This window comes from Physeter macrocephalus, chromosome 11 (assembly GCF_002837175.3).
Source record: "Physeter macrocephalus isolate SW-GA chromosome 11, ASM283717v5, whole genome shotgun sequence".
NCBI classification, from domain to species: Eukaryota; Metazoa; Chordata; class Mammalia; order Artiodactyla; family Physeteridae; genus Physeter; species Physeter macrocephalus.
In genome coordinates, this window is record NC_041224.1 from 150471738 (window position 1) to 150483593 (window position 11856).

The 11856-nt window shown below is 43.3% G+C and overlaps 1 protein-coding gene across 1 annotated transcript in view; it reads right to left on the minus strand.

Moving 5' to 3' along the window:
• Positions 1 to 37: 37 nt before the first annotated feature.
• The window catches only part of SLC10A1 (solute carrier family 10 member 1), a 27945-nt gene continuing 16126 nt past the window's right edge, over positions 38 to 11856 (minus strand). Inside the window, exons 2-5 of the mRNA XM_007113251.3 lie at positions 11368 to 11578; positions 4051 to 4229; positions 2298 to 2494; positions 38 to 437 (exon numbers count right to left, since the gene is read on the minus strand). Coding sequence (XP_007113313.1) covers positions 331 to 437; positions 2298 to 2494; positions 4051 to 4229; positions 11368 to 11578 — 694 coding nt within the window. The 3' untranslated portion in view covers positions 38 to 330. The remainder of the gene's footprint in view (positions 438 to 2297; positions 2495 to 4050; positions 4230 to 11367; positions 11579 to 11856) is intronic.

The following is an 11856-nucleotide window of genomic DNA, read 5'->3' on the forward strand; positions in this document are numbered from 1 at the left end:
AAATTGCTTTTTTATGCCTATCAGGCACTGTTCTAGAGATGCAAGGGCAAAAGGCAGTTTTGGTTCCTGCCTTCGTAGGGCTGTCATTGAATAAGTCTTTTATTTTTTAAACAAGTATCAAGTTCTAAGCTGGGAATAGGTGACGCTTTTTGGGGTAGGGTCCCACTTTGTCCTCCACGCAAGGCTTGATGATTCTGATAGTTTATGCTGGAAATGCTAGAGAAAGACTCAGATCCCACTGGTGGTGGTTCATCTTTCTGCTCTCTGTGTAGTTTGCCACGTTGGCTTTCTGAATTGCCTTCTGACCAGAATCCAGGTCACTGGGGAAGGCTAGGCTGTGCAAGGGGGGCACGCCTCTCCTTTGTGGGTGCCATTTCCCAGAGCTGTTGGAATGGTTTCTTCAGTTGCATCAGCTTTGTAGATCATTTTTGTCTTATCTGTAAAGTTGAAAAGGGTCATAGGTTAGGAAGAACAAAAGAGTAGTTAAAAAACTTGTTCTATCTGGGAGATAAAAGAATACCAACTTACTCCTAGGGTGTCCTGTGTTTTTGTTTTTTCCCCCATCTCTTTACCACCTCTTCTCCCGTGACTTAAACTGAGGAAAGATTTGCTTTCCCCGCAACATCCTTAATGGTAATACTAGTAACAAAAGGTCTAACAAAGAGCACTGACTCTTCATCACTCCATCTCTGACTTCTTAGTACACACAGTACAGATGGGGAGTTTATGTAAGCAAAGGTTGACTGTTGCCTTCTGGGAGCCAGTGGGGGCAGGGAGGAAAGTGCATTAAGTGGGATGTCTTCCAAGGGGTGTTTCTCTCTACCCCTATCATTGTGGTATCGGGTCTGCCCCTTTTTCTGCCTGCATGGAGGTGGCGAGGATCTACGATTATGGTCCCGCTTTCCTGTTCTCCCATCTCTCTAGAAGGCTACAAGGGTCAAAAGCACAAAAACTTGTGACAGATTCTATAACTTGAGCACTGCTGCTTGGGCCCAGACAGTACAAGAGCTCCAAAGAGGTGAGCTATTTGCACTTAGTTTTGCCACAGGGGTCTTGCTAGGTACATTGGTTTTGAGAGCCAGAGACTCAGAATGTGGCCTCGAGCGTATTTCAGGCCTTTCTGGGACTAAAACTGCAAACGTGGGAATGTGCTTTTTTTGTTAAAGAAGGTGGAGTGTTCAATGGGTAACAAATATCTTGAGTTGTTCTCAAGAGAAGTATCAGATTCTTTTCCATAACTCCACTGTAGTTTTGAACCAAAGGTTAGTAAAGATGGTTCTGAAGTATGGTTACTTATTTATTGGTTTCTTTTTGGCTGCTTGATAACCAATATTACATCTTTTAAATTAATCGTAAGTCTTCTTTTGCTACTATAAGATTATAAATTCTACCAGGGTAAGTTGTGTCTTTCTCATAGGGTGTAAATCAGTCTCCAGGGTCTAGAAGAGGTCTCCAAGGCATCCTCAGGTTTGTGGGAAATGAGTCAGTTGAAGGATTTGAGTGGTTGAGATGAATATACTAATGTTTAGAGTTATAAAATACTGAAATATGTTACCAACTGAGATTTGAGTTTTCTGGTTTGAAAAAAAAATGGGTTTAAAGCCCACTAAGGGACTCAGTGGGCTTTCTTGAGGTTTGATTATATCTTGAAGAGAATGAAATACTCTAAGCATCTTAGAAAGGAGGTGCTATTGGCTAGGAAGTTATTTAATCCAGTGGTAATTACATTAAATCATATTAAATCTAGACTATTTTGATAGTTGTTATTAATTTAATAAGCTTATACCTAAGTTTTGTTTACTGTGTAGCCAGAGTTGGAATCCTCACTTTTCGATTCTGGATTATTGGGCTGCATTGCTTTCATGTTTTCTCATATAGGAGTGCCAGTGGTGCTGGGGCTCTGACCTGGCTCCATGGCTTGAGAACCTACTCTTAACATGGAAACTTAGTGACTTCTTGTGACTAGGGCTTTTCGCACATCTCACAACTATGTAATGTCCAAGACAGTTCTGTCCTATTTCTGTACCCTGAGTCCTACATGGTCTCCCCAGTTAAAGCAGCCAAAATCGCCTCTGTTCTATGAGGCAAACTCCACAGCTGATTCTCCCAGCAAAAATGAAGTGCACTTATAGTTAGTCATGGCTCTTTGAAATCCCTTCCTGCTTATTGGTGCTGCTTGGTTCCTAATGACTTTACGGGTTACAGCCCTATCCAAAAGGTCCTTGCTAGAGATGGTTGCTGGCAGAATCATGTCTAAAATGGGAGCAGAGCTCAAAGGGGAACAATTCAGTACTTACTCTTGGAAGGCTTGATTTTCTCATAGCACCGAAAGATGGCAATGAGGAGAAGCCCTTCTCCAAGCTGGAAAATCATATAGAGGAGAGGAAAGAAGAAAAGTGGTCCAATGACTTCAGGGGGGAAGGTCACGTTGAGGATGGTGGAGCAGAGTTGAATATTTTGGCATCCAGTCTCCATGCTGACAGTGCGTCTGCACCTGTGTAGTTAAAAAAACAACCCCATATGCCCTCAGAAGGGACGTGAGGGTGCAACTTCACTTGCTCATCTCCTTTCTCCTAAGTACTCTAAGAGAAACTGACAGTCCAACACAGGAAGATGAAAATGAGCCACGTGTGGAGTGCACGGTTTTGAGAAAAGTCGAGTTGGCCCATCTCTTAAATCACCAATCCAGCCTTGTGGGAGATGGTGACTGTTAGGTTCCTGTTGGGGAGTTTTTATGAGGGAAATTTTTAAGTAGCTTGGAAATCTACAATTCGTCACTTGCGGGATTATCAAAGTGAATTTTGGAGAAATGTCTGGCTGGAGGGATAAAAGGAAGATGGGAGCCAGAATCATTCATTGGCATATGTTGGGCTTACATATAGGACAGTTAGAATTTAAATGTAAAGTAGAAGATTGTCTAAATGTCTGGGAACCTTGCCCTGTGGTCCAGTTTCTGGCTTGGACATCTTTAACTCCAAAACGCAATGATTAAATAAAAGCTGGGTTCCATTATCTGTCTTTGGAACACATTCTCAGTTTTGCTTTCCATTTTATGGATTAAAGAATGGAATGTTTGTGAACATTTAATACAACATTTTATTCACTGAAGTGCAATTAGTATATTAAAATAGTTCTTTGCTAAAAAAAATCGCCAGCACTGTCTCAGCACATTTACTATGAAGGAGACTACTGTGATAGCACTTGATGCTGTGGCCATTTATGATGACCTGTATCATTCTGTCTTGGTGAAAATTCATGAGTGGTCATTGGCAGCCTTGTGACTACTATATCACCATGTGTTGCATCCTACAGTAATTTGTTCTTTGTTAAATTAGCCTGGTGTTTGAAATGGATAATTATTTTAAAATTGTATTTTTAAAAACAGCTGTTCGGGGTGTTGTGGTGCAAGGCTGGAGTGCTACTGTTTAGACTCCTGCATAAACATCTGTCTGCTATGTGGCTGAAAATAGGAAATCTTGAAATGGGGTACCACTCTGTATAGACAGGGTGCCTAGGGTGCCTGATGTGTCCACACCGGGCGCTCAAGCTGACTGTTCTTCTAAAGTAGCAGGTGTGTTTGTGAATTGGATTAGGCTCTAGCAGAGGTCCACAACTACTTCAGCTCTGAGTGCCACTTAGCAGAGTTGCCACCCAAGGTGTTGTGTCAAGACTAAAACCTAGACAGAAAGGAGAAGTGGGAAAGGGATTGTCAGCGCTTGTCATGAAGACATGGAGCTACTCCACTGCCATTTGCCACCAGGGAGTTGGGCAGGAGGTGGAATCTCGGCTCTGGAGGGAGCACTTTGCCATGAACTGCTGCCCGTTGGATGATTCGATGCCTTTGGTCTTTGTGTTTTGTTTCTGGATCTGTGTTATTCATTCAGTACCTTCCCTCCCCAGTGTTTCTCAGTCCAGAGTTCCTTGTTCAGTTGATACATTTGAATATATTGCTTGAAAAATGCCTTCCCGAGATCATGGATCTTACCTTTTTCTGAGAGACAAGGATGAGCATGAGACCTGTGGGACAGTGGGGCCTAAAATGATACCTACTGTCTGTTGAGGCGGAACAGGGCAGAGAGAACGTAGCCTAGCAGGAAGCCGATGAAAGGCATCAGGGAGGAGGTGGCCAGCAAGGGTGGTGTCATGACAAACAAAATGCTCTTGCCCACATTGAGGACAGAGAGCACTACGACAGCCACGCTGCACAAAAGCAGGAGGATCATCCCTCCCTGTGAATAAGCACAAGGAGAAAATGCAATTAGAAGGATACTGGGGATGTGGAAGAGCAGAGAGGGCTGGGGTAACACTGGTGGGTATTGGAGGTGGAAAACATTTTAATAAATGTATTTGAAGTGGGAGGGAATGTGAAAGACCTTTATCTTTCATCTTTTTGGATTTCTTATCCATAGCTAGGAAGCTTCCTGGAGGTCATAGATCTGATTAACACATGTTACTGAAGACTCAGCCAAGCACAGCTTCTGATTGACATCTCTGTATGGCAGGTTTTCAGTGAAGTGCTATGGCTCTGAAGGATGAGACTATTCAGTACTCTGGCAAAGTGGGTATTGTAAATGAAAGTTCTCTTTCAAAGTCTCTGAAGCCCGTCTACATATCCCTACAACACTGCCATTGCTGTGGATATTTTGGAGCTCAGTAGAAGTTATTCTTAGAATCTGTCATACTTGTCTTGAATACTTCCATTACGGGTAGGGACTTCATCCATCCATTTTGCGATGAATTTAACTTCTGGAAATTGCCAAAAGTCATTTGAACCAAATCTGGTTAAAGCAGGTAATGAAGTCAGGTAATGTGGTTTTGGATCCTAAATGATGTATAAGTATAAAAGGATGAGCCTACTTTTCTTGAGTGACCTGCAGGTTGGATGATAAGGAAGTTCCCAAAAGGAGTTTCAAAATGGCTCAGGCAATAATGGCATCATCAGAAACAGTTCGGGTCCCTGTTGGTGGGAATGTGAATTGATACAGCCTCTGTGGAGAACAGTATGGAGGTTCCTTAAAAAACGAAAAATAGAACTACCATACGACCCAGCAATCTCACTACTGGGCATATACCGTGAGAAAACCATAATTCAAAAGGACACATGTACCCCAATGTTCATTGCAGCACTATTTACAATAGCCAGGACATGGAAGCAACTTAAATGTCCAATGACAGATGAATGGATAAAGAACATGTGGTACATACATACAATGGGATATTACTCAGCCATAAAAAGAAGCGAAATTGGGTCATCTGTAGCGACGTAGATGGACCTAGAGTCTGTCATACAGAGTAAAGTAAGCCAGAAAGAGAAAAATACCGTATATTAATGCACATATGTGGAATCTAGAAAAATGGTACAGATGAACCTATTTGCAGGGCAGGAATAGAGACGTAGACCAGAGAACGGACATGTGGACATGGGAAGGGGAGGGTGGGACGAATTGGGAGATTAGGATTGACATATATACACTACCATGCGTAAGATAGCTAGCTAGCAGGAACATGCTATAAAGCACAGGAAGCTCAGCTCGGTGCTCTGTGATAACCTAGATGGGGGAGGGGGGTGGGAGGGACGTCCGAGAGGGAGGGGATATAGGTATACATATAGCTGACTCACTTCATTGTACAGCGGAAACTAACACAACATTGCAAAGCAGTTATACTCCAAAAAAAAAAGTGCTTGTCCATCCTGCCTCAGGTAAATGCTGTGAAAGCAACTGTCATTAGGAACAATGGTATGTTTTTATTTGCTTTAAAATACATTATTTTATAGTTAACATCTTACATACCATTTAAAATTTTCAATAGGCAGATTTATGAAATTAGAATGTTAAGATTTTTTAGCATGTAACAAGGATGCAAGCTTTCAAAGTGTGCTTACATGTCTGTGCATTTTAGAGGATGACACACTAAACTGATGAAATATATGCATACACCTAAGCCTCTGTCCCCTTATCTTCTGAGTAAAAGGATATATAGCAAACTTTTCTTGAACTTACCGTGTTGTTTTCTAATGGTTATATGTTTTGTTTCCGTTTCCAGCTCATTTGCACATGTGGCATTTTATATTTCCTAGTACCATTTTTAAAAATTGTGGTAAAATACATATAACCCAAAAGTTGCCATTTGAACCATTTTTGAGTGTATAATTCAGTGGCATTAATTACATTACAATGTCCTAGCGACATTTTAACATTTATTTATATTGCTCTAATTTCAGCTGTACCGTTCTCCATTTCTGTGTTTTTAAGCCATGTTGCAGCTGATAATGATCATATGAAACATCACCTGTACTGATGGTGGTCCTGTCCCAGGAAAGGAAGGAATCTCACCAGTAACAACATGATTCAGGTTTTATTGAAAGACTGAGGAGCTGCTTGGTTTGCCCTTGCATTTTGAGTTAATTTCTGCCTTTTGGGTTTATCGTCTACCTAATGTCCAGTTTTTGCCCCTATCAAAAGAGTGTAATGGATAACAGGGCGTACTGGGCTACAGGGATTGTGAATGAATCCAGAAACCCTCTTTCTCCGTGTGGGTATCGCTTTCGTTCTCCCAGTCTTGGGGCCTTTGGAGTGGTTGTGAGCACAGACAATGGTGTGACCCAGGTGTGAAAGCCGTCCTCAAGACGTGTAAACTGGTGAGTCATGCAACCTCTCTTGACTGAGGTTGACAGCACAGGACCTGGCATATTAGAACCACTGACTAAATTGTAGCTTCTATTACTACTCATAGGGAAAGCAGAGGAATTTAACATCCCAAAGTTTTTTGTCACTCTCAGTCCTGCTATTTGTTGTGATCTCACGTCCATGACCTCCTGCTGAGAAAAGAGGCCATAGGTGGGTGCTTCTTCATAGGTCACCATGTTTTCTACCACCTGCACTGCCCTGTCATCGCTGATTGAAGCTGTGATGAGTGTCCATTCATGGGTAGCCGACTCAGCTTGCCAGTGATCCAGGAAATAACCTGGCCCAACTCTTCTCGCATCGGTGACCTAGGCAGGTTGGTGAATGACCTAACTAGTGAGATCCTTCCTCTTGTTTAGGGAGTTTGAAGAGTTAGAGAGGGAAGCAAGAGCAGAGGCAAGTGTTAAGATTTTGACACAGAGGCCTGGGAGCAGGCAGAAGCCACGAGTTGGCAGAAGCTGTGAGACGTAGGAGAGTCAGATGGATGGCTTACGGTGCGGGTGGCTCTTAGACCGTGTCATGCTCAGGTTCACCAACTTTCTAACCATGTAGGCTTGAATAAACCCTTGCATGGGTAAGTTAAAGCATTGAATTGCCTTTCCAAATGGGACATCCCTGAAATTGTATCTTGGCGTGTCTAAATGTGACCTCCTTCTAGGGAATGCAACCGGTTGAGCAGAGTTTGAGCAGATAACCCTAACCTTCTGCCAGAGCCAGTTACCAGAAGTTGTATAATTTTGATTTGAAAGTCTCTAGGAGTGTTAGGTGTGCAAAGAGGCTGGGACAATTGTTTGCTCATTTTCCAGCTTGTAACTCACTACATAATGAAACGGGGAGATTAAGGATGAGCATAGTCCTCAGAGAAACGTAACACAAGGAAACTTCAGCGTTTGTGTCTTGACCACTTGTTTCTCTCTGCATCCTCACAGGAGTGATTTCTGTTTGGGAGTAATTGATAGACAGAGCTGTCGCCCTTCTGCTTATCTAACCCTGGAGGTCTGGCCAGCAGCAAAGTGTCCCAAGATACACCTGCATTTTATGTGATTCTTTGTTACTGGCCTCTGTCTTTCCAGCCCAAGTATATCTCAGCCCTTTTAATGTTCTCTGGAGTCATTTTGACTCCATTTTTTGCTGTGGAATTGAGTCATGGATGTGTAACACAAGAGGAACAGGAGACATTCCCTGGGCCTCAGTAATTCTGTCTGTAAAATGAGAATAAGGCAGGAGACTGAACATCTGAAGACCTTTCTCACTTTAAGATCTGAGATTCTTTTTGCATCCTCAGAAGAACACTTTTTTTTTTAATTGAAGTGTAGTTGATTTACAATGTTGTATTAATTTCTGCCATACAGCAAAGTGGCTCAGTTATACATGTATATATTTCATATTCTTTTCCATTATGGTTTATCACAGGATATTGAATATAGTTCCCTGTGCTATACAGTAGGACCTTGTTGTCCATCCATTCTATATATAATAGTTTGCATCTGCTAACCCCAAACTTCCACTCCATCCCTTCCCTACCCCCTGCCCCCAGCAACCACAAGTCTTTTCTTTACATCTGTGAGTCTGTTTCATAGATAAGTTCATTTATGTCATATTTTATATATCACATATAAGTGATATCATATGGTATTTGTCTTTCTCTTTTTGACTTCACTTAGTAGGATAATCTCTAGGTCGATCCATGTTATGCAAATGTCATTATTTTGTTCTTTTTTATGGCTGAGGAGTAGTCCATCGTATATATGTACCACATATTTGTATTTGTCTTTCTCAGAAGAACATTTTATTCTGAGGTAAGGAGACATGTTCTTATATCAGTTGCACTTGGGGTTCTAGTCTTTGGTTTCACCTATAAAGTGGAGGGGGGCAGAGCTGCTTTAAGTGATATCAGGAGTCACTTCACATTTTTATGTTCTGTGATTTTTTTTTTTCTTTATTCCTATATCCCACAAACTATCTTGAGTAAGTGAAATGATAGACACATGTTTCTGGTTTTTTGTTTGTTTTTCTGCTAATGTGTGGGAGAGACAGGACTTGCCCTTTATCCCTTTGTTTATTCTCAGGTATTAGCTGTGAGTGTTGAGACACAGCCTTTGGATGTTGCTTCTTGCAGGTGGGTGGGGAATTAAAATGGAGTGGGTATTTATAATACAGTATGATACATGCTGCAGTGGTGTTGGGTGATATGGGAGCAAGTAGGTAGGACAAGCATCCTGCCCAGGCTTGTGGGTTAAGGAAAACTTCCTAGAGGAGGTGCTAATTGTGTTGAGACTTGAAGGGTGAGTAGGAGTGAGTCCAGTGGGGCATGTGCAAAGAAGAGAGCTGACACTGGAGAGGTTGGTTGAGACCAAATCAAGAAAGGGCTGAGGAGCCACATGACTCCTGGGGGAGTTTAAGGAACCAGTGAAGGCCTTTAAGCAGTGGAGTGACATGATAGTTTCTTTCCAGACTCAGGTTAAAACTGGGTCAGGGAGCCAGCTTAGAAGGCTGAGTTGTCTAGTGAGAGAGGAGAGTGCCTGAATGAAGACAGTAGACACAAGGATGGAGAGACATGGGTTCAAGCAAAAGAAGGCAGAATTGACTATCACTGATTCGTGTGAGTGGGGAGGGAGAGGATGTGGAGAATGACTGTCCGGTTTCCGGCTCAGGCAGTGGGGCACGTTGAACGTCATTCATTGAGATAATCACACGGTGGGAGGAGGGGAAGAGCAGGCTTAAGGAGGTGGTTTAAATTTAAGACATACTGAACTTTAAATGCCTGAGGCATATTCAGGTAGAAAGATTTGGCAGTTAATAAATGGATTCAGGAGTCAGGAGAGAGCTGAGAGCTGAAGATACTGTTCTGATAGTCATCAGCTTGTAGATGGCTGTTGAGATGGACCAGATCTCGTGGTGGGGAGGTCCTGGGCTTAGGGAAGAAAAGCAAGAAAAGCAGAAAGCTTGGGCTGAATGCAGAGAAGTCACTTTTACCAGAGGAACTCAGAAGGGAGTCTGAAAAGAAGTGCCAGAGACATGGTAGGAAAGCAGGTGCCCTGTCACTGAAGCTGGGGAAGAAGATTTTTGAGAAGGAGGAAGTGGTCAGCCTTACCAAAAGCTGCTAAAAGAAGAGTTGAGGCATGTCCATTGGATTTGGTGAAGAAAGTGGAGCAGGTGCTCATCAAGATGCTGAGTGGATGGGAGGCCAAGGAGTAGAGACTGTTGAGGCCTGGTCACTGGAGAACAGTCCTGGGGGCCAGTGTGGTGACAGTGGAAGGTGGGTGGGGGCAACAGGTGACTCCCAGGAGCACGGCTCGGAAGGGGAGGAAAGAGAGGTGCTGGCTGGAGCGGGAAGTAGAGTCCAGTGACGCTATTTAGTAAAAAAAAAAAAAAAAAAAAAAGGAGAGATGTGAACCAGTATCAGCATTGACTGTGAAGAACTAATATGCAGACGTTCTAGAAATGAGAGCGAGGGGAGGAGGCTATGGGCGTAGAGGACATGATCAATAAAAGGAGATTTCTGAGAAGTAAGGGTGGAGAGAATGGAAGATGCCATCCAGAGCAGAGTGGGGTGATGAGCCATTTGGCAGGAAGAGGAATGACTTCACATCTTCAACAGGTAGGGAGGGGGACTGTGGCCATGGTATTAGGACTACACCGGGACAAGGGCAAAAAACTACCCTTGACAATGGTAGTGTGAAAATCAAAATACCCTGGAAACCTGACCAAACCTCTTTGTTCCAGGCCCAAAGCTGCTGGAAGCCTTGGGCCTCCAAGTAGTATGCCCTGTAGCCTGGCCCAAAGGCATAGATCCAGGGGCGGGGACCAAGACAGGCCTTCAGGAGGCGAGTTTTTCCTGAGGACCGGGATGGAGCCTGGGATCCCGGGCTGAGCAGTGAGCCAGAGGAGAGACTGCTGGGAACTGAGCTCCAAGGTCACAAGAGTTGGTAGAGGAACCACTCACTCTACAAGTCTGATTTTTCCAAAGGCAGGGCAGTGGCGTGATGCCCTCATAGCACACCCCTACACCTGCTGGGGCCAACTCACTCCACTTTCCTCCTATCCCACTCCTAAAGTGCTACAAGTGTGCCTACCACCTCTCCCCCTGGCCTCCTCCCCTCTGGCCTCTCATCCAGTCAGCCATGTTTGCCTGTGGTCTCCCTTGGAACTCCTCTATTCAGGCATCTCCCTAGGCTTACCCAAATCCAACCCTTTCTTCATGGTCTGGCTGAAGCCCTGCCCGCTCCTTCCATCCTCTAGGGAAGCCTTCCTTGACCACCTGGCCCTCACTAACCTCACCTCACATTCTGCCAATACCTGATTGTACATTGTGTTGGATCTTGTTTCTCATCTATTATTGACTTTCTGCAAACAAACTTCGAGGACAGTGACTCCTCAGAGAGTGTAGCATAAAACTTAGCAGCTACTAGGTACATGATAAAAGTTTAATTTTATTATTAAAATAATGATTATACCTTATAGTTGTGCGGGGTGTTTTAATGTTTTTCTCCTAACTCTTCAAAAATATTCTCATGTACATTACAATCCCATGAAGTAGGTTGTACCAGTAGCAGACTTTTTTGTTTTTTTTAAACAAGGAAGGAAACTGACACAGAAAAAACCCAAATGACTTGCCTCAAGCCATTCACTGCGATGATGGTGGTGTTCTCGCTCCCTGCCCAGGCCCCCAGGTTCTTACCTTGGTGACATAACGTACGTATTGTGGCCGTTTGGATTTGAGGATGATGCCTATGGTGCAAGGAATGAGAATCAGGATCAGTGATATCATGATGCTGCCATAGGGCACCTTGTCCTTCAGGGTCCCATCATAGATACCCCTGGAGTAAATGTACAGGAGGAGGGGCATCATGCCCAGGGCAAAGAAGGTAGAGCAGGTGGTCATCACGATGCTGGGTGGGAGACATAGGAAGAGTGCAGAGAGAGAGCTCGTTAATACAGGCATAACCTCATTTTATTGCTTTTCGCAGCTGTGTTTTGTTTTTTTTTTTAACAAAGTAAGGGTTTGTGGCAACCTTGTATCAAGCAAGTCTATCGGTGCTATTTTTCCAACAGCATTTGCTCACTTCATGTCTCTGTCACATTTTAGTAAGTCTCGCAATATTTCAAGCTTTTTCGTTATATTTGTTATGGTGATTTTTTTTTTTTTTTTTTTTTTTTTTTTTTTTTT